This window comes from Delphinus delphis, chromosome 15 (assembly GCF_949987515.2).
Source record: "Delphinus delphis chromosome 15, mDelDel1.2, whole genome shotgun sequence".
Lineage (NCBI taxonomy): Eukaryota > Metazoa > Chordata > Mammalia > Artiodactyla > Delphinidae > Delphinus > Delphinus delphis.
In genome coordinates this window covers 65,185,868-65,207,448 of record NC_082697.1, presented here as the reverse complement: position 1 = coordinate 65,207,448, position 21,581 = coordinate 65,185,868, and the positions used below count along the sequence as shown (strand labels likewise).

The 21,581-nt window shown below is 42.8% G+C and overlaps 1 protein-coding gene across 2 annotated transcripts in view; it reads right to left on the bottom strand.

Annotated features, from left to right (window-relative positions):
• The window catches only part of IQCK (IQ motif containing K), a 126,189-nt gene that overhangs the window by 50,434 nt on the left and 54,174 nt on the right, over positions 1-21,581 (bottom strand). For both annotated transcript variants that reach the window (XM_060031847.1, XM_060031846.1), the window contains exon 7: positions 17,030-17,114. In XM_060031847.1, the coding sequence (XP_059887830.1) occupies positions 17,030-17,114 (85 nt within the window). The remainder of the gene's footprint in view (positions 1-17,029; positions 17,115-21,581) is intronic.

The window sequence follows — 21,581 nt, the reverse complement described above, 5'->3', positions numbered from 1 at the left end:
CATTTCAAAATGATCACAATAAGTCTATAGTTACCATCTGTCATCACACAAGGATATTACATAATTATTGACTATATTCCCCACACTGTACATTTCATACCCCTAACTTATTGACTTTGAAACTGGAAGTGTGTACCTCTTAAGCTCCCTCACTTATTTCTCTCCTCCAGCCACCCTCCTCCCCTCTGGCAGCCACCTGTCTTTTCTCTGTATCTATGACTCTGTTTCTGTTTTATGTTTATTCATGTGTTTTGTTTTTTAGACTCCACATATAAGTGAAATCATACAGTATTTGTCTTTCTCTGACTTATTTCACTTAACATAATACCCTCTAGGTCCATCCATGTTGTTGCAAATGGCAAGATTTCATTCTTTTTTATGGCTGAGTAATATTCCAGTGTATACATGTATATACACATCTTCCTCATCCGTTCATCTTTTGATGGGCACTTAGATTGGTTCCATTAAAGAAGCATTTTTTAAATGGTGGGTTGTAGCACATTAGTGGGTAGTAAATTCAATTTAGTGGGTTGTGAATAGCATTTTTACATACCAGTCTAATCTGATAGAAAATAAGAGTTTTCCTTTATCATTAAGGACCCTCTTTAGAACACTTTAACTCCAGTCTTCCTACTCTCAACTTTCATGATTGTTGTCTAGAATTTCCATTTCCCCTCAGTTATCCCCCATTGGGGTCTGTGTGTGTGTGTGTGTGTGTGTGTGTGTGTTTTACATATTACATTGTATATATATGTTGCATTGTATTATATATATTTGTATATAATAGTCAATGCATATATATATAATAGTCAATGCCTATTTAGATTTATCAGTTTCCTCATTCACCATTTTTCTTGCATCCCACTCCCACTCCTTCCTTATGGGTTCAATTTCCTTCTAACCAAAGAACCTCATTTAGTAGTTCTCTCAGTAAGCGATGTGTTTGAAAATGTATTTACTCTCGCTCTTGAATGATAATTTCGTGGGGCATATAATTCTAGGTTGAACATTACTTTCCCTTAGGATTACATGATACTACACTGTTTTCTGGCACATACTACTGCTGATTGGACGTCTTAGTGTCATTGTTTTTCCTTTGTAGGTAATTCTTCCTTCAAGATAGCTTTAAGGCTTCTTCGCTTTTGTCATTCCAAAGTTTCACCATGTGTTTTGATGTGGTTTTGTCCTTATCTATCTAGTTCACGTTTCTTCAACTTTGTAATATTCTCACTCAATATCTCTGTGAATGTTGCCTCTGCCCATTCATTCTATCGTCACCCACTGGAACTCCTATTAGATTTTTATTGGACCTTCTCATCCCGTCTCTGTGTCAATGCTTTTCCACGTTTCCCATTTCTCTCTCTCTGCTGCATTCTATTGCCCAGCTTACTAATTACTCCTCCGGCTGTGTCTATCTGCTACTTAACTCATACCCAAAACATGGTCCATGGATCAGCAACATCAGCATCACCTGGGATTTGTTAGCAATGCAAATTCATGGGCTTCACCTGAGACCTATGAAGTCAGGATTGAGTTAGAGAGTGGCGCCCAGGAATCAGTGTTTTCACAAACTCTCCAGGTGATTCTGATACTCACTGAAGTTTGAGAGGTACTGCGTTAGCCCATTCACTAAATTGTTTTCATTTCTACTTAGTTCTTTTTCAAACTTCATCTTCTTTTTTCCTTATAGCCCTTTCAGCAAGGTTTATAGTCTTTTAAAAAATTTTTAGTAAATCTCTATAATCATCTTAAACAAACTTATTTCATAGTTTCAAACTGCCATTCTTGGGGGCTTGGATTCTCCAGTTGGTTGTATTTACTGACTCCCCGCTTCCTTGTTGGTTTATTTTTATTATGAGCTCATAATCACTGAGGGCCCTAATTCCAGGTCCAAGTTTGCCCAGGTCTGAGGTCATGTCTTTTATCCAGGGGTCAGTAAGCTTTTTTTGGTAAAAAGTCAGATAGTAAATATTTTTTGGCTTTATGGGCCGTATTATCTCTGTCCCAGTGACTCAACTCTGCCATTATACACAAAAGCAGCCATAGCCAACTTGTTTTAAAAACATGGGCATGACTGTTCCAATAAAACTTTATAAAAATAGACAGTGGGCTAGATTTGGTCCACAGGCTATAGTTTGCCCACCCCTGCTCTTAACCTTGAGTGGACATTTTCTAATGTAGCCCCCACCTTCCTTAATTGCCTCTTCCATCTCTGGGTATTTCATAAATATTATTGTTTTAAGACCATTTCTTCAACTACCTGACGATACTGAGATCACTTAGGGCACTTGTTAAAAACAGCATCCCAGGCTGTTGCCCTGTAGGTTCTGATTCAGTCCATGTGAGGTGGAAAAAGACGTGAGTGTATTTAGTAAGAACCCCAGGTGATCTAGTGATCCAGAAAGTTTGCGAAACCCACTCTCATGGAAGAGGATGCAAAGAATGAACTTAATGTTGAGGCTGTACCACTTAGTCTCAGTCCTTACTCACGTGTTGCCACGTTGATTATTGCAAATCCCTAAATTCAGAGTCAAGAAGGACCACTCAGCCTCCTAGTGTGCGGTCAGGAGCCAGGGTCTGTGTGACTCATGAACAGCAGCTGCTTTTTGTGAGCTAATCTTTTCAGTGCAATTCTACAAAGTCCTTCCCCCAGGAAACCACACCTATTTTTTTTTTCTTTTACTGAAGTCCCTTTAATAATAAAGCCATACCGCAGTACATACTTGGAAAAAATGGAATTTCCCCCAACGGCTGAGTGATGACAGTTGAGATAAAGTTCATGCAACTTTTCTTGGTACTTGTTTACCCAAATAATCAGGGAATGAGTAAGTTGCAAAAGCATTTTAGGTATTTGATGAACCTTCCAATGATGTACAGGGTTAAATCACAGCAAAGTTTGCTATGCCACAGACTGTGTTATTGCATAAAGCTTTGATCTCTTTCTTACCATCAATACCCAGGGCTGACATTCATGCTGCCCAGATGCTTCTAACGTGCAGTCAAGGCTGAAGGCTACTGTTCCCCACCACGAGTGGCTCTCAAAGTGCCATTCCCCAACCAGCAGCATCAGCATCATTGGAGGGTGAGTTTGAAATGCCCCACTCCGGTCCTGCTGACTCAGGTACTCTGGGGTTGGGGCCCAGCAATCCGTGTGTTAACAGGCCTTCCAGATAATTCTGATGCAGGCTACCATTTGAGAATTGTTGCACTGTGCCCCCAGTGGATCCCTGCCCCTTGGAAAACTTTGCCACTCTCCTCATTAAGAGGGGAGTGTATTCCCCCTTCTCCTGAATCTAGGCGAGCCTGGTGAATTACTCTGACCAAGAGAAGGGAACTGAAATGCTGCTGTGCCAGTTCCAGAGTTAGGTCTCAAGAAGGCTTGAAGCTTCCATTTTTGCCCTCCTGGAATGTTTCTTCCATGATGCTAGGAAGCTGGTCTGGCTGACTGGAGGACGACAGGCCACATGGAGGAAAACTAAAGTGCCCCAGCCAAGAGCGGCACCGACATCCCATACACCTGCATGAGCCACCCTGGACCTTCTAGTGCAGCCGGGAGACCTTCTCGGGGAGAACGCCATCCTGGCCAAGGAATACCTGCTGAAGGGGGTGCAGAGGAGGCTGGACGCAGAGCCCAGCAGGGAGCCCGGCATGGACATCCCGCAGCTGAGGCTGCTGAATGCAGGGTTCACCATCAAACGTACCGACTGAACGCAGCCACATGAATGAGCTGAGGAGAAGGCAGCAGGGGAACCAGCCGGCTGACCCACAGAATGGTGAAAGATAATCAACTGCTATGACTTTAAGTCATTAAGATTCAGCAGCAGAAGGGACTAAGTTGCGGCTGTGCAATTTGCCCCTAAACTTTGCCTTGAAGGGCAATCGGTTAGCCCTTTAAAGCAAAAGTCTAGGAAGGCTGGGAATGTGGCTGGTCCTAACTGCCAGGCAGGGTGCCTGGCTCCGTGGGCACTGCCCTGTGCTGTTGTCACACAGGCCCCGTGCTTCAAAGAGCTTCACGCTTGTTCTAAGGCTCTGCTGTCGCCATCTGGAAATTCGTAATAACTCTGAACAAAGGGCCCTGCAGATTATGTAGCCAGTCCTGCTAAATGCAGCTTCTTCATTTATTCCTCACGACAATCTTAAGAATTGGGTTTATCAGCTCTCATCACATATTTGGGATACGTTGTGAGCAAATAAAAAGGGGGGCTTTGCAGACAGTCTGGCAAGTTGGCAAAGCATTTTGGGGGCCATGTTAAGAAGAATCCCCTTGCTGACAAAACCCAGAGTATATTTAAACAACTACAGGACCAGGCAGCGGGAAGGAAAAGGGCCTGGCCTGGGAAGCTAAGCCCCGAGAAGTCCAAACTCACTATTTATAGTGCTGTGGCCTATTTTGGCCTGCTGGGAGGCCCTGAAAATTGCCTGAGATCTGGGCCTGGAACTGATGATGGAAACCAGGCACTTTCATTCTGGGATGTGGCTGGAATCATGCTGGGCACAGACAGAGGTCTTTCTGATGAGCTCAAGGACATTTTGAAAAACAGGATTTTCTTTGACAGAGAATTTTTTAAAACTTAAGGAAAACCATCAGGCCATGACCAGGAATATATTCTTAGGGAAGAAAATGCATGGATCACATCAAGTCAATAAAGAGCTAACAATTAGCCAGGCACTGTGCTAAGTGCTTGACACGTACCATCTCATTTATATCCTCACATACAACCCTGAGAGGGTAGCACTATTATTATCCCCATTTTACAGGAAAGGAAACTGAGGCTTGGGAAAACTAGGTAATTTAAGGAAGGTCACAGGGTTGGTAAGCCAGGATCCAAACCCACATCACAGCGCTCCATCTGCCCAGGCTGTCACCTACAGCACTGCTTCTCTAACTTTGGCATGCAAGACTCACCTGGGAGTCTTGTGAAGATGCAGATTCTGATTCAGGAGGTCTGGGGTGGGGCCTAAATTCTGCATTTCCAACAAGTTGCCACGTGAAAATAATACCACTGGTCCACAGATCATAATTTGAGGAACAAGGATGAGTCTTCCTTCTTCTATTTTCAACCTCCTGCAATCTGCTCCCTCAACAGCAGCCTGAGTTATTGGGGTAGTTTCCAATGCTGCATAATAAGTGAACCCCGAAATTGGGTGGTTTAAAACAACAACAAGCTCTTATTCCCTCACACAGTTCCTGAGGTTCAGGAAGCCGGGTGTAGCTGAGCTGGGAGGTTGTAGCTCAGGTTCTCTCATGGGGTTACAATCAGCATGGCAGCTTGGGCCTGTATTCCCCTGAAGGCTGGACTGGGCGGGAAGAGCTACAGCTAAGATGGCTCACTCATGTGGCTGTTGGCTGGAGGCCTCGGGTTCTTGTCATGTAGGCATCTCTGTGGGGCAGCTCATGACATGGCAGCAGGCTTCTCCCAGAGTGAATGATCCAAGAGAGAGACACTCAGACTGCAGTGTCTTTTATAACCTAATCTTGGAAGTGACAAACCTTTATACTGTCATATGCTATTGGTCACACACAGCTACTCTGGTACAGTTGTGGGAAGGGACCCCCAGGAATGTGAGTACCAGGAGACAGGGGTCACTACTACCACAGTTTCCTGATGAAAAGTGAGTCAGATCATGTCACTCCTCTGCTTCAAACCCCATCATCACTTCTCATCAGAGTCAGCATGAAAATCCAAAGTTCCATCAAACTGACGAGAGCTCACACTTGACTGCATGGGACCTGGTCCCTGACTACTTTCTCACGTCCCTTCCCTCATCCTCAGCTCACTTTAATCAACCGCACTGACCCTCTTGTTGGTCCTCATATACCTCCAGCATCTTCTTGCTCCTGCAGGCCTCTGCATGTGCTTTTCCTTCTGCCTAGAATGAACTTCATTCACATCTCTTCTCAAATAACACCTTTTCAGAGAGGCCTTTCTCGACCAGACCCACCATCTGAAATGGTAGCCTGTGTTATTCTCTAGCCCTTTGGTTTGCTTTATTTTGCTTCACGGTACTTACTTGTAGTAGATAATGTTCAGCTCGGAGTATACTTCTCAGCTCCATTGACGCTGGGCTTGGCCATGTGACCTGCTTTGGCCGACAGAATGTGTGAGGAAGTGGCGTGTGCCAGTTCCCAGCCCCCGCCTTAAGACTCATTGTGTGTGTGCTTTGTTCACCCCTTTGAGAGCTTTTGACCTCTGTTGTAAAAAGAACAAGCCCCTCTTAGCCTGCTGATCTCAGAAGAATGACAGACCCTAGAGCAAAACTAACTAGAATCCAAATGCCTGGAGCCAAGCATAGCCAAACCCAGCCTAGAGCAGCCCTGGCTGATCTGCAGACATGGGAGTAAGATGTAAATGTATGTTGTAAGCCACTGGGTTTGGGGGTAGTTTGTTAAACAGCATTACTGTGACAATAGCTAACTGATACACTTCTTGACATTATATTACAGATTGATGTATATCTGTTTATAGTCGATGGCAAGAATGCAACCTCCAGGAGGGCAGGGACTTGGTCTTATTCCCTGCAGTATGTCCAGCATCTAGACCAATGCCCACCTTCTGCATAGTAGGTACTCAATAAATACTAGTAAACGAATATCAGTGAGTGAATTGATTCTGACTGTAGATCCTGCTTAGCAGCTTAACTTTTATGCCTGACTGTTTTCAAAGTAGTCCAAGAATTTGCAAAGTATTTTTAAAAATTGTCTTGAAAAGGAGTTCTAGGCAGCATGCCCTCCATGAGGAGAACGTGACGCACACAGAGGTGTCTGCATTGTCTCTGTGCCAGATGCCATCCCTCTTCACCTGGGCCACATCTGAAGCCATCCAGAAACGACAGCCAGCTCCTGCCTGAGAACGGAAGTGCTGCTTTAAATGACGCTGGTTCACCTGGTCGGGCGGCTGTCCCCAGAGGAAGGCCAGGGAGATGGCTAACGACACACACAAAGGGAGGAAATGCCCCCCACCACCACGTGGAACAGCTGCACCAGGAGACACCCCTCTCTGGAGAGGAGGAAGAGGAAGTCAGCAAAGCTGCAAAGCTGACCAGCAATCTGGGGAAGCCGACACTCACGAGAAAGCAGAAGGAAAAAAGAAGCTGGTCCTTAGAACACTCGTTGTCTGGACTTGCTGAGGAAATAAAAACTGACACTAATTCTAAAGGTTTTTTCAGTCCTGCCATCTCGGCGCACTTTGGATTGGGAGTATTTTGAATGAGAAAATATTTGGCCAAATTCCTACCTGCCAACTACATTAGAAGGGTGTTTCCCTTAAAACACAAATGCTCAGCATAGATCTATGCGTGCTGATGTGGAAAGCTGTCCTGAAGGCTAAATGAAAGGTCAAGATGCAGGCTGTGGAGTGTGAGCCCATATTTATAAAAATATCCCGTATTCATAAAAAGTGCAATACATATACATAAATGTTCGTATATACAATGGAAAAACACTGAAAAGACACACACCAAACTGTCAACAGTGGTTGCATCTGGGAAACAGGTTTAGAGTAGGACAGGACTAGAGATTTCACATTTTACTTTAAACTATTTTAACAATACTTGTTATGTTCTGAATGTTCGTGTCCCTCCAAAATTCGTATATTGAAGTCCTAACCCCCAATGTGATGGTATTAGGGGGTGGAGCCTTTGGGAGGTGACTAGGGTTAGATGAGGTCACAAAGGTAGGGTCCTCATGGTAGGATTAGTGCCCTTATAAGAAAAGATCACAGTGCTTGTTTTTCTCTCTGCCACGGGTGGACACAGTGAGAAGGCAGCCAACTGCAAGCCTAGAAGAGGGCTCTCACCAGACTCCACATCTGCCAGCACCTTGAGCTTGGATCTCTCAGCCTCCAGAACTGTGAGAAATAAATGTTTGCTGTTTAAGCCACCCAGTCTGTGATATTCTGTTAGAGCAGCCCAAACTAAGACATTATTTCTATATGGTTTCATTTTTGCTTACAATGAATATTGGCCTTTTTACAATAAAAATATCAATAAAAGACTTTTTCATACAAAGATGGCCAATTTTTTTCTGTACCGGAGCTGACATGCTGCTCCTTGCAATATTTTCAGAGGTGGTCAGATGTGGTTGTAAAAGGACATCTTGTTTCACACAATGATTGCCAGTGACAAGGGGCCCTTCTCTGAGAAGCAGACCTCCTCTCACTGGCTCTGAGGTAAGGGTTGGATCATGAGATATTCTGTACTTCTATCCTTGGCACTACGCCTCTGCTTGCCCGTCCTTCTAGTTACATCAGTGTTTGCTTTCTGCAAACATGCTGACATGACCCATCCTGGAAGGATCCGAGGTCTACAGTGTTAACCAGTTCTGCCAATATCACCACAGTCTTGAGGAGTGTATTTATACCACTTCTTGTCTCCGTCTGTGTGTTGGCGTTACAGTTACTCTCATACACCAAGCAATCTTTTAAGACACACACAAAATTGACAGAGAAACATTGATCTTTCCAGTTGGTCTTTAAAACCTCTCATTTGTTTAGGAACTTTTCCAAGAGGAAAAGACACTGATATGTCTTTCAATTACATCAACATTAATACCATCCATTTCTGCATCTACAGTTCACAGGACACTTTCTCATGCGTTGCCACTGAAAATCATTTTGATCCTTCTGATAACCTAGTGAGATAGAGTGGGCAGCTATTACTGTGCTCAACTTAAAGAGAAATAATTTGAGACTCTGAGTTTAGTGATTTGTCCTGGACCATTCAACTAGTAGGTAGCAAAGTTGATTCCAGTTCATCAGTGGGCCTAAACCCTGGTGCACGTTAGAGTCACCTGGGTGCTTTAAACAAATGCCCATCTCCTGTTCTCACCATAGTCAGTTGAACAAGAATCTCAGAGAACGAGGCCCTGGGCATTAGAATTTTAAAATAAAATCTTTCCACAGATGACTTTGATACATAGCGAGCTTGAGACCATTGCAATCTGTAGGTATAAATAAGCCATCCTTATGTTACTCTCATGTGCTTATTCATCACCAGGTGAAGGCCTCCCTTGTGCTGGAGTTCTACAGTAGAATACTGCACAGCAATAAAAAGGAAGGGGCTGCTGATGCACGCAGCCACGTGGAAGACCTTCATATGTATCAGGCCAAGTGAGAGAAGTCAGACTCAAAGGCTACACACTTCATGATTCCATTTGTATGCCATTCTGGAAAGGCAGAACCATAGTGGAAGAAAACAGATCATGGGTGCCAGGCCCTGGTGGTGGGAGCAGGGGTTAACTACAAAGGGGCAACGTGAGGGAATTTGGGGAGATGATAAACGTTCTATATCTTGATTAGGGGAGTGGTTAGACTATATGGATTTGTCAAAATTGAGAGACTGTACCCTAAAAGGGTAAATTTTACTGTATGTAACATGCATCTTAATAAGCCTGATTAAAACACACATACACACACACAATGCTATACTACTACACACCCACTAAAATGGCTAAAATTAAAAAGACTGACCACACCAAGATCAACAGATCAGGACTTGGAACAACGGGAACTCTCATACGTTGCTGGTAGGAATGGCTTTTTCAAAAAAAGGGGAGAGATGGGGTTTTGAGGACAGTCAGACCTGGGCTTGAATTCTGGCTCTACCACTTATCATTGTGTGATGTTGGCCAAGTCACTATGGGTTTTTAGGCCTTGGTTGGTTCATCTACACATGGGATAATAGAAGTATATACCTGCCTACTTTATAGCATCAGCATAAGGCACAAAGGAGATGTTGCCTGTGAAATGCTTGATGCAGTGCCTGACACATAGCAATGACCGATAATATTAGATTTGGCTATTCTTAACATTATTATCATTCTTCTTGGTACAGCTGTCTCTGGGCTCCTCCAGGAATGGGTGAGCTCTGTGTCTACAGTTCTTGGCAAGTAGAAGGCCCTCAACACATGTTTATCAAATGAAAGAATGAACAAATGAAGTCGCACGCAATGGAAGGCGTAAGGCCTCTATTTGAGTATAATGGCAGAAGGGTTGGCACTGGTCATTCTTGGGAGCATTCCACTTCAAGCATTACAGGTCAAATTTCTGAATTCCCAGCCAAAACCAGGACCTCTACATCATTGAGAAGTTTAGGAGTTTTATTCTACTTGTTCAGTGGGACTTGTATAGGTGGCCTTCGCCTCCCTAATGGCTTATAATTATTTCCCACATGTTAGAAAATGCTCAAAATCAATTTCAAATACGTGGGTTTCACAAATACCTCTGGAATAGCCTAACAAAGAGATCTCTTTAGATTGAATCTTCTGCTTGGGAAGGTAATGTGGTAGTGGAAATGGACTGAAACTGGATTCATGAGGCAACAAACAAGAAGATCCCATAGAGAAGACAAATCTTTCCACACGGAGTTCCTGGTAGGGGAGCCCTTAGGCCGAGACTGCTCATCAAATCACAAAGGGCATGGCCAGCCTCTCTGAGGCTTGCGAGAAATGGCTGTGCACCATCAAGAGGGGAACTGGCGGTAATCTGATGCAATGCCCCATTTCTAGCATTCCTTTTGCACAATACAATGTCTGACTTTTCCTGGCAAAGTCTGCTCACCTGCCAGCAGATATCAGCAATTGGAAGAGAAATTCCAAATGAAGAAAATCTTTTCTGTCCAGTTCTCAGATGAACTAAACGTGCCCAGTATGCCTTCAGCTGATGCTCTCCTTTAAAAACCCTTCTTGGGGGACTTCCCTGGTGGCGCAGTGGTTAAGAATCCATCTGCCAATGCAGGGGACATGGGTTCAATCCCTGGCCCGGGAAGATCCCACATGTTGTGGGGCAACTAAGCCTGTGCACCGCAACTACTGAGCCTGAGCTCTAGAGTCTGCATGCCACAACTACTGAGCCCACGCGCTGCAACTACTGAAGCCCATGCACCTAGAGCCCATGCTCCGCAACAAGAGACGCCACTGTAATGAGGAGCCCACATACGGCAACGAAGAGTAGCCCCCGCTCGCCACAACTATAGAAAGCCCGCACGTAGCAACAAAGACCCAGCGCAGCCAAAAAATATATACATATATACAAAATAAAATTTAAAAAATTAAAAAATTAAAAATAATTAAAAAAAATTAAAAAAATTAAAAAGTCTGCTTGGGGATCATAATTTTTCATAGCAAACTTCATTTCCTCACATTACAAGGCTTGGTGAAGAGGTGGTTCATGAAGGCCAATGATAAAATGAATACACTTTTCTCAAGTGTAACCTCTGGGAAATTAATAAGCACAACTGTTGAGTTCAGGGATCTTGGTGCATAAGCAACTCCCCAAAAGGAGCCGGGCTTAACTACAAACGGGCAGCATGAGGGAATTTTAAAAATTTTTTAAAAGTCCATGTTTAAGTGCCTGCTTAAACCCCTGAGAAGAGCTTATAAAATAGAACAATACAGTTTGCTCTTCTTTGTTTTCAAATGCCCTCATTAGAGAGATCATTTAAGGGATTTGATTATTCACTAAAATATTTATGAAGTGCCTAATATGTACCAGACAGTGTTCTAGGGGCTGGGGATACAGGATGAACAAGTCAAGCAACTTCTACCCTCCTGGAGCTCACATTCTAGTCAGGGTGACAGGCAGTAGACAAGTGAATATCCAACACAATTACAGGTAGTTGGTAAGTGATAAACAGGGCATAAAGCATAGTAAGAGGCTGTGGAGTGATGGGGCGGTGCTATTTTTGGAAATGGTGACCAGGAGAGACATCCAAGAAGAACCCTGAATGAGGCAGGAAGGGTACCATGATTGACAGCTGCCAGCACAAAGAACAAACAGCAAGTGCAAAGGCCCTGAGCCAGGAGCGTGCCTGATGTGCCTGAGGAACTACAAGGAGGCCACTAGCTGGCTTTTCTCAAAGATTCCCTGTTAAGGAAAACAGAACCACCACTACCACCACCCCCACCAACAGCTAATATTTATTTTGGATTTATTATGCACCTGGCACTGTGCTAAGCCCCCTCATGTGGACAAATCATCTGATTCAATCTTCATAAGTAGGAACTATTATTATTGACTCAGCCCCCTTCCTTGGTCTCAGCTCCGCTAGCCTCTGCAGTCACTTCTCCCGCAGGCTCTTCACACAATGGCAAGGTGGTTGTTGATAGTCTAGCCTCTCAGCAGGCTATCAAGCTGCTCTGTCCCAGCAACCCTTAGGAGAATCCCAGAATGGAGTTTCACTAGGTGTGACTGGCCTTCCCCTGCCCATCATGAACTAACCCCTGTAGCCAGAAGAATGTGATATTTGAGTGTCCATGTTACCAAATGAATCACATCCAAGCTGTCTCAGGCCGGAGGGAAGTGGGACACTGCACAACTCGAAACCTTGCATGCTTTGTTTATACCAAGCTATTTCTCCTTGAGGGTGCCTCATTTACCCCAGGTCAGTTCACTATTGACAAAGGGATAACTGCACAGATTCTCATCGTTCTCTGCAGGATCTCCATTTTTTTTTTTTTTTTAACTTTGCAAAGCCACAAAGGGGGCTGCTGGAGCAACCTTGCACTGTATTGTTCATCAAAGAACATTAATGATTGATGGCCATTGTGATTCTCAGTTGTCACAATGCCTGGAGGGGGAGTTGATGTTGGGAGGAGGGGAAAATTGCATGCCACACTGGTGTCTAGACTGAGTTAGACAGAATAAAATAAAACAAATGGGCAGAAGGCTTAAAACACCAGGAGCCTATTTAGGCAGAATAAATATTCAGTGGATTTATCTGGTCTCTGCCTCCTAAATCATTAAAGAAATTTCAATCATTATGGCCCATGAGAACCTCTTATGAACATCATGAAAGAACAGTCTTCTCCATCAGTTGATACCTACTACATCTAGTATTTCATAAGCAGAAGAGCACCACTAATGTGGTAGTCTGGCTTATCACCAAACACACTTCAGAAAGGAGACTGTGAGAGGACCAGATTTCATTCACAATATCCAAATGGATTTTTAAATACCCCACTCAGTTTTGCATGTTGAAACAATCTGGCTTTCTAACCGTTAACGTAGTATTTTGAAAGAAGAAAGAAGAACACGTCTACTTCTACAGAAGTGCTTAATGTCGAGAAATAACTAACTCTCAGGAACCTATTTACAATGCTAATTATAACATCACAACTCTCAAGAATGGTTTACTACAAATAGTTTTTCATACCAGGTGATATTTCTGTTCATGTGGTCAGTTTAAAAATATTTTATGAAATGTCTGGATGGTTTTATGACATCTGAGGTTGTCAGATTTCTGGATTTTAAAACTTCCTGGCAAGAATATTATTCAGACTTAAAAAAGGAAGAAAGTTCTGACACATGCTACAATATAGGTGAAACTTGAGGATATTTTGCTAAGTGAAATAAGCCAAAAGGTTAAAGTCTGCATGATGCCATTTACATGAGGTACTTAGAAGTAGTCAAATTCATAGAGACAGAAAGTAGGAGGGTGATTGCCAGAGGCTGGGACAGGGGGGGAGTGGGAAGTTAATGGATACAGAGTTTCAGTTTAGAAAGATGGATGGGAGTGATGGTTGCAAAACAATGCAAATATACTTAATGTCACTGAACTGTGCACTAAAAATTAGTTAAAATAGTAAATTTTATGTTATATATATTTTACTACACACACAAATTTTTATGGGAGACTGTATTTTTCCTTCATAGTGTTTAAGAAAGTACAAGTAAAGGTTTTTGTTAACTTCAAAAAACATGTTAAGTGTAGTAAAAACTAGACCCCTAGCAGGTAGAAACTGCTGGCCCTACACCCATAGACCCTAGACTGGTTGGAGCTGGAAAACTGATGATCGAGATTCCTGAAACACCACCCTATCACCTCACCATCTACCAATCAAAAATTGCCCATGAGCTGATTAGGCACCCTGCAACTCTCACCACAACACTGTCTTTAAAAACCTTTCCCTGGGGCTTCCCTGGTGGTGCAGTGGTTGAGAATCTGCCTGCTAGTGCAGGGGACACGGGTTCGAGCCCTGGTCTGGGAGGATCCCACATGTCACGGAGCAACTGGGCCCGTGAGCCACAACTACTGAGCCTGTGTGTCTGGAGCCTGTGCTCTGCAACAAGAGAGGCCGCAATAGTGAGAGGCCTGCGTACCGCGATGAAGAGTGGCCCCCGCTTGCCACAACTAGAGAAAGCCCTCGCACAGAAACGAAGACCCAACACAGCAAAAATAAATTAATTAATAAACTCCTACCCCCAACATCTTCTAAAAAATAAATAAATAAATAAAAAATTAAAGCACCTGGGTTCTAGCCCTAGCTCTGCCACTTACTATCTCAACTTAAAAAAAAAAAAAAGGCTTTCCCTGAAAGCCATCAGAGAGTTTGGGTCTTTTGAGGATTAGCTGCCCATTCCCCTTGCTGGCACCCTGCAATAAACACTGTATTTTCCTTCACTACAACCCAGTGCCAGTAGATTAGCTCTGCTGTGCATCTGGTGAGCAGACCTGAGTTTGGTTCAGTAACACTGTCCCTCTAAAATCAGGAACAAGACAAAGATGCCCACTCTCACCGCTTTTATTCAACTTAGTATTAGAAGTCCTAGCCTAAGCAACTAGGCAAGAAAAAGAAATAAAAGACATCCAAATTGGAAAGGAAGAAGTAAAACTGTCACTATATGTGGATGACATAATTTTAAATATAGAAAATCCTAAAGACTCCACCAAAAAACTATTAAAAATAATAAATGAATACAGTAAAGTTACAGGATACAAAATCAAAATACAAAAATCTACTTCATTTCTGTATGCTAAAAATGAACAAGCAGGAGGAGAAATTAAGAAAGCAATCCCATTTACAATTGCTACAAAAAGAATAAAATACCTAGGAATAAATTTAACCAAGGGGTAAAAAACCTGTACAGTAGGGCTTCCCTGGTGGCACAGTGATTGAGAGTCCGCCTGCTGATGCAGGGGACACGGGTTCGTGCCCCAGTCTGGGAGGATTCCACGTGCCGCGGAGCGGCTGGGCCTGTGAGCCATGGCCGCTGGGCCTGCGCGTCCGGAGCCTGTGCTCCACAATGGGAGAGGCCACAACAGTGAGAGGCCCGCGTACTGCAAAAAAAACAAAACAAAACAAAACAAAAACCTGTACAATAAAAACTCTAAGATATTGTTGAAAGAAACTGAAGAATACACAAATAAATTGACAGATATTTCATGCTCATGGATTGGAAGGATTAACACTGTTAAAATGTCCATATTACCTAATGCAATCTACAGATTCAGTGCGATCCCTATCAAAATCCCAAGGACATTTTTCACAGAAATAGAATTAAAAGTTCTAAAATTTATATGGAACCACAAAATACCCCAAATAGCCAAAGCAATTCTGAGAAAAAAAAGAACAAAGCTGGAAGTATCACCCTTCCTGATTTCAAGCTATTATATATTACAAAGCTATAGTAATCAAAACAGCATGGTGTTGGCAGAAAAACAGATACACAGATCAATGGAACATAACTGAGAGCCCACAAATAAAGCCACACATATATGAACAATTAATTTACGACAAAGGAGCAAAGAACATACAATGGAGAAAGGATAGTCTCTTCAATAAATGTTGTTGGGAAAACTGAACAGCCACATGCAAAAAAATGAAAGTAGTTCGGTATCCACCATATACAAAAATCAATTCAAAATGGACTAAAGACTTCAATGAATCTAGGACCTGAAACCATAAAACTCCTAGGAAAAAACATAGGAAGTATGCCCTTTGACATTGGTTTTAGCAATATATTTCTGGATATGTCTCCTCAGGCAAGGGAGACAAAGAAAAAATAAACAAATGAGATTACATCAAACTAAAAAGGTTTTGCACAGCAAAGGAAACCATCAACAAAACAAAAAGACAACCTACTGAATGAGAGATGGTATTGGCAAATCATATATCTGATAAGGGATTAATATGGAAAATATATAAAGAACTTATACAACTCAACAACAACAACAAAAAAAACCCTATCAAAAATGGACAGAAGAGCTGAATAGACATTTTTCCAAAGAAGACATATATATGGCCAACAGGCACAGGAAAAGATGTTCAACATCCTCATTATAATGGCTATTATCAAAAAGTCAAGAAATAATGAGTGTTGGTGAGGGTGTGGAGAAAAGGGAACCCTCATGTACTGTTGGTGGGAATGTAAACTGGTGCAGCCACTATGGAAAATATCGTGGAGATCCCTCAAAAAAATAAGAATAGAACTATCATATGATCCAGCTATTCCACTTCTGGGTATTTATCCAAAGAATATGAAAACACTAATTTGAAAAGATATATACACCCCTATGTTCACCACAGCATTATTCACAATAGCCAAGATAGTGAAACAACATAAGTGCCCATCAACGGATGAATGGATAAAGAAGATGTAACACACACACACACACACACACACGCGCAAAATGGAATATTACTCAGGCACACAAAAAAAGAAATCTTGCCATTTGCAACAGCATGGTTGGACCTTTAGGGTATTATGCTAAGTAAAATAAGTCAGATGGAGAAAGACAAATACTGTATGATTTCACTCATATGTGGAATATAAAAAACAAACAAACAAAAAGACAAAATAAATGAACAAACCAAACCAAACAGAAACAAACATGTAGATACAGAGAACTGAAAAGTGGTTACCAGAGGGGAAGGGGCTGGAGCGAGGGTAAAATGGGTAAAGGGGATTGACTGTAGGGTGATGGGTGGAAACTAAATTTCTATTGGTGAGCATGCTGTAGTGTATAGACTGAAATATAATGAAACCCATAAAATGGTATAAACAAAATTTATCTCAATAAAAAGTAAACTTTAAAAAAGGTTGGAGGGTACTTTTAATAATAACTGCATAAGTTTTGGTGGAAATTCTAAATCATTCTTTAAGACCTGTTTTACAGAGAATCTTATTTCTGAGGTCTGGATGTTAGCTATACTATCCTATGTTCCAAATTCATCTAAAGGTTGTCCCCTGGGTCTTCCACAGCACAAAAATTCCCCATCAGACCAAATGCCGTAATTGCACATGACTCTTACCAGATAGGCTCTCCAGAAGGACTGAATGCAGAGCGCTGCTGCCGATTCTGTCAGCAGGAGGGAAAGTGGGATCGCCGGCCGTGGGCTGAAAAGCAATAAAATGGTCATAAGCCCATGAGAATCCATCCTTCAGCATCAGCAGAGCCTTTGACAACGTAATGGCCTCTCTGATTAAGTGCCTCATCTATTCCCATTCTTAGAAATCAACAATGTCATTTTTTATAGAAAAGTTTAGGCTTGAGTTAGCATTTCTTTGTTTTAAAATCTGGGATGGATTTTTTGTTTTTAACCAGCATAATCTTAAATCACTGTTAGCCTGCCCTGCTTTGAAGGGCTCAGGTTAGAAAGCTGCGTGTTAGTTCTGAAGGTGCAACATACATGTTACTGATATAAGCCTATGTGGACATAAAGCAAGAGACAAAGCAGAAGGCACATTTATATACTGCATTATGACTGAGATATAATAAAGGACTCTTTTTCCAACTTTCTATTGAAGGGGAATTAAGTAGTCCATTTCTTTCCTGAAATGCTACAATTTATCTCTGATCAGTGTACATTCCAGTTTAATGTGGTTTAAATTCAAGAACATTTTAAAGTTAAGTTCTTCTACTACATCTTACTAAGCAATAAAATACCTCAAGAGCAGTGTCTGCTCTTGAGGGATTCTTCGATTATGGTGGGATGTCTGATCATCGATACCACATTCAAAAATCATGGCTAAATGCTCCTTTTTTGTTGTTTATTTCCTAAAAGCTGTTTAGAGATACTAACTGCTGACCAGATTTTACAAGTCTGACTTAATTCTGGTTCCTTATGTTTCCCCAAAGCACAGCTACCTCTGAAAAACCAAAAGTCAAGACTTTTCAGATATAGTGCAAAGAAATAAACCTCTGAACGAATGTGGGTCACATAGACACTGCTCTTAGGGCAGGATCCCCAGAAACGACTTTGCAAGTGAGGGATCCCCAAGAGTCTTGGCCTCCAGACTCTCCCTAATGACAGCCATCATTTGAGTTTACAGTAACTCTTATTTTACAGAGAGAGGTTGACTAACCTGTCCAGGGTCACACAGCTTATAAATGGCCTAGTCAGGATCTGGGCCCAGATCCCCAAGCCCGGCTTCCCTCACATTGCCGTGCTGACACCAGACCTCGGCTGGGCCACCACTTGCAGATGCCCAGCCTGACAGACTCCGGAGCTAACTGGCAACAATGCACAATTCTCCAGCATCTGGGGTTTTATTTCCTTCTAAACTCAGACTTAAAAACAACAACAAGAACAACAAAAAAACCCACCCTTGATACAGTATATTTGTGTGAATGAATGAATGCTCTTTTGGATTATTCCAAAATCAAAGAAATCAAAGCCGGGAAGAACCTAAGGGGTTATCAAGACAATTTCTAGCGAGTGCAGTGTTGCCGGGTTCTGGGTCTCCAGCTGGGCGGGTCCTTTCTAAGAGAACAAGAAACGGAGATTCGACTTCTTTGGAGAGATAATTACAACCTCCAAATGATAGCATTGTTAGAAACCTTTCCCTAATGTTCTGCTTTCATTTTTATTTGCTTTTTTTGTTTGTTCTGTTTTTGTTTTCACTTCTTTTTGCCTAACGTCTAGTTTTCTGGGCTGCAATAGAGCATTTGTATTTTTCTGGAGGTACACTGCCTCCCTGCTTTCCACATTAAATGTCTCTCCTCATACACTGTCCTTATTCTGTAAATCTTGGTTGCGTGACACCAACAAATCACATCCCTGAAGTAATTCTCCTTCACTAGTTAAAAAGCAACGGCTTCTAGAGAGACCTTGGTGTTTCTAAGGAGACCTTAGTGTGCTGGCAGTGAATTCATGAGAATAATGCTATCGTGCAACAATACCAGCTGATATGTACTAAGAGCTTCCCCGGCTCCCCTCCCACCAGCCTTGCTCCTTGTGCTGTAGCCAGAGGCGCCCTTTTCATCTCCACCAATGTGGCCTCCCACCTCAGGGCCTTTGCAGAGGTGCTTTCCTCCACCTCCAGTATCCTCTTACTCCCGGCCAGGTCACTGCATACAGTGTGCAAGCTGTTCTCTCCTCAAGGGCTCCCAGCAAATGGGCCAGAGGGCACTGAAACCCCAGCACATACTCTGCCACCTCTGCCCTAGGGCAGGGGCACCTTTGACGAATTTGCTCAAGGGCACCTTGGGGCTGAGACCTCCTTCTCCCAGTTCACTATATTTTTTTTGAATTTTAGAATTTTATTTATTTTTTTTATACAGCTGGTTCTTATTAGTTATCCATTTTATACATACTAGTGTATACGTGTCAATCCCAATCTCCCAATTCATCCCACCCCCTCACCCCCCGTCACTTTCCCCCCTTGGTGTCCATACGTTTGTTCTCTGCATCTGTGTCTCTATTTCTGCCCTGCAAATCAGTTCATCTGTACCATTTTTCTAGGTTCCACATATACGCGTTAATATACGATATTTGTTTTTCTCTTTCTGACTTACTTCACTCTGTATGACAGTCTCTACGTCCATCTACGTCTCTACAAATGACCCAACTTCATTCCTTTTTATGGTAATATTCCATTGTATATATGTACCACATCTTCTTTATCCATTCGTCTGTCGATGGGCATTTAGGTTGCTTCCATGACCTGGCTATTGTAAACAGTGTTGCAATGAACATTGGGGTGCATGTATCTTTTTGAATTATGGTTTTCTCTGGGTATATGCCCAGGAGTGGGATTGCTGGGTCATACAGTAATTCTATTTTTAGTTTTTTAAGGAACCTCCATACTGTTCTCCATAGTAGCTGTATCAATTTACATTCCCACCAACAGTTCACTCTTATTATTTCTTCTGATCTCCACTCAAATGTTATGGAATGATGTCCTTTGATTAGATCAGGGCCATTGGCACTCTGTGAAATTTTCCCTCCTAGTCCTTGGCCCAATTTGGAGATATAAATCTGTGTGATTATCTAAAGAACACCCAAATCCTCAACTAGACTGAAAGCTCCATGAGGGCAGAGACTGGGCCTGTGTTTGCTCCTCTTGGCATTTCCAGCACTTGGGACAACGTCTGGCACATAGCAGACACTCAGTAAATCTTTGTGGGATGAGCCTCTGCCCAGCTCAGTATGCTAAGCTCTTTCCACACAGTGTTTCATTAAATCCTCATGACATTAATAATGAGCTGTTGTTGTCCTTCTTTTAGAGTGAAGAAACTGAGGCATAGAGGGGTGAAGCGGGTCATTCAAGGTCACTGACTATTTCCTGCTAAGAATGCAAACTGCCCAGGAAACACAGGGAGTGGACCACGGAGAAGAGGAGGGCAACTCACAAGGTCACTCATATGGAATTCAGGGTCTAGCAGCTGCAAGTGTTCAATAGAGGAAAACACAGCCATTTGCCTAGAAGATAAAACTGAGGGGGGAAAAGCCGTAGTCATAGAAAACGCCGTCTTGATTAATCCTTACAGTAATAACTTGGCAGGTATTCATTTGCCTGAAGTTCCACAGGGAAATCCGATGTCAGGACAGCAGAACGAAGTGCAGTTTGTCACTTGTATCTGAGGGGAGATTTGATGGCGCCTTTCTGTTCAGCTACAATTTTCCTGTTTTAAGTACGTTTTTCTGTACCGATGTCATGAAATCCTCAAAGTATCAGTACTCCCATTTTGGAATAGCAGTAGGAAAGGAGAATGGCAAATCTGGGGACACAACAGGCTAGGCGAGCCCAACAAAGGGCTTCCAGCAGTAATGAAACCCTGAACCGCTTTGCATCACAATGACATCTCCAAAAAGCGAAATGAGATTTCTAATAGGCCTTTAAGCAGTAATATGAGGCCACCTTTAGTGACATCCTTGCTTTCATGGCTAAATAATGGGGCGCTGTCTAGTTCCCAAAGCAAGAATAAGTATGAGAAAGCCAGTGTAAATCAGGCCAAATAAAAAGGACTTGATCTTCGGAGAGCAGTTCCTAGGAATTATCAATCATTTCAGCAGGTCAACTTGAAAGGATAGAAGCTATGCCAGGCCCTTTTTATTTTTTTGCGGTACGCGGGCCTCTCACTGTTGTGGCCTATCCCATTGCAGAGCACAGGCTCCGGATGTGCAGGCCCAGCGGCCATGGGCCACAGGCCCAGCCGCTCCGCGGCACGTGGGATCCTCCCAGACCGGGGCACAAACCCGTGTACCCCGCATCGGCAGGCGGACTCTCAACCACTGCACCACCAGGGAAGCCCTAGGCCCTTTTCTCTCTTTTGGAATCCGTGCAACTGGCTTCAGGTCAAATAAAAATTGAGATTGAGTAGAGGTGACTGCTCATCATGGGGGAACTGGGGAGGGAAGGGGAAACAAAAGCGCCAATCACAGGAGAAGGCAGCTGAGGCTCCTTGGGGCTTAAATTGGAGGTCCCCAGAGCAAATAGGTTTGAGCATTCCAACGGACAAAACAGTACTGCTGAGTGTTTCCAAGAAGAATTGTCCTGTTGGTAGTGCTCGTTTGTCATGTCCTCCTTCTTCTTCTCAAACATGAATTAAATCTATTTGAATCACAACAATTGCTGCCG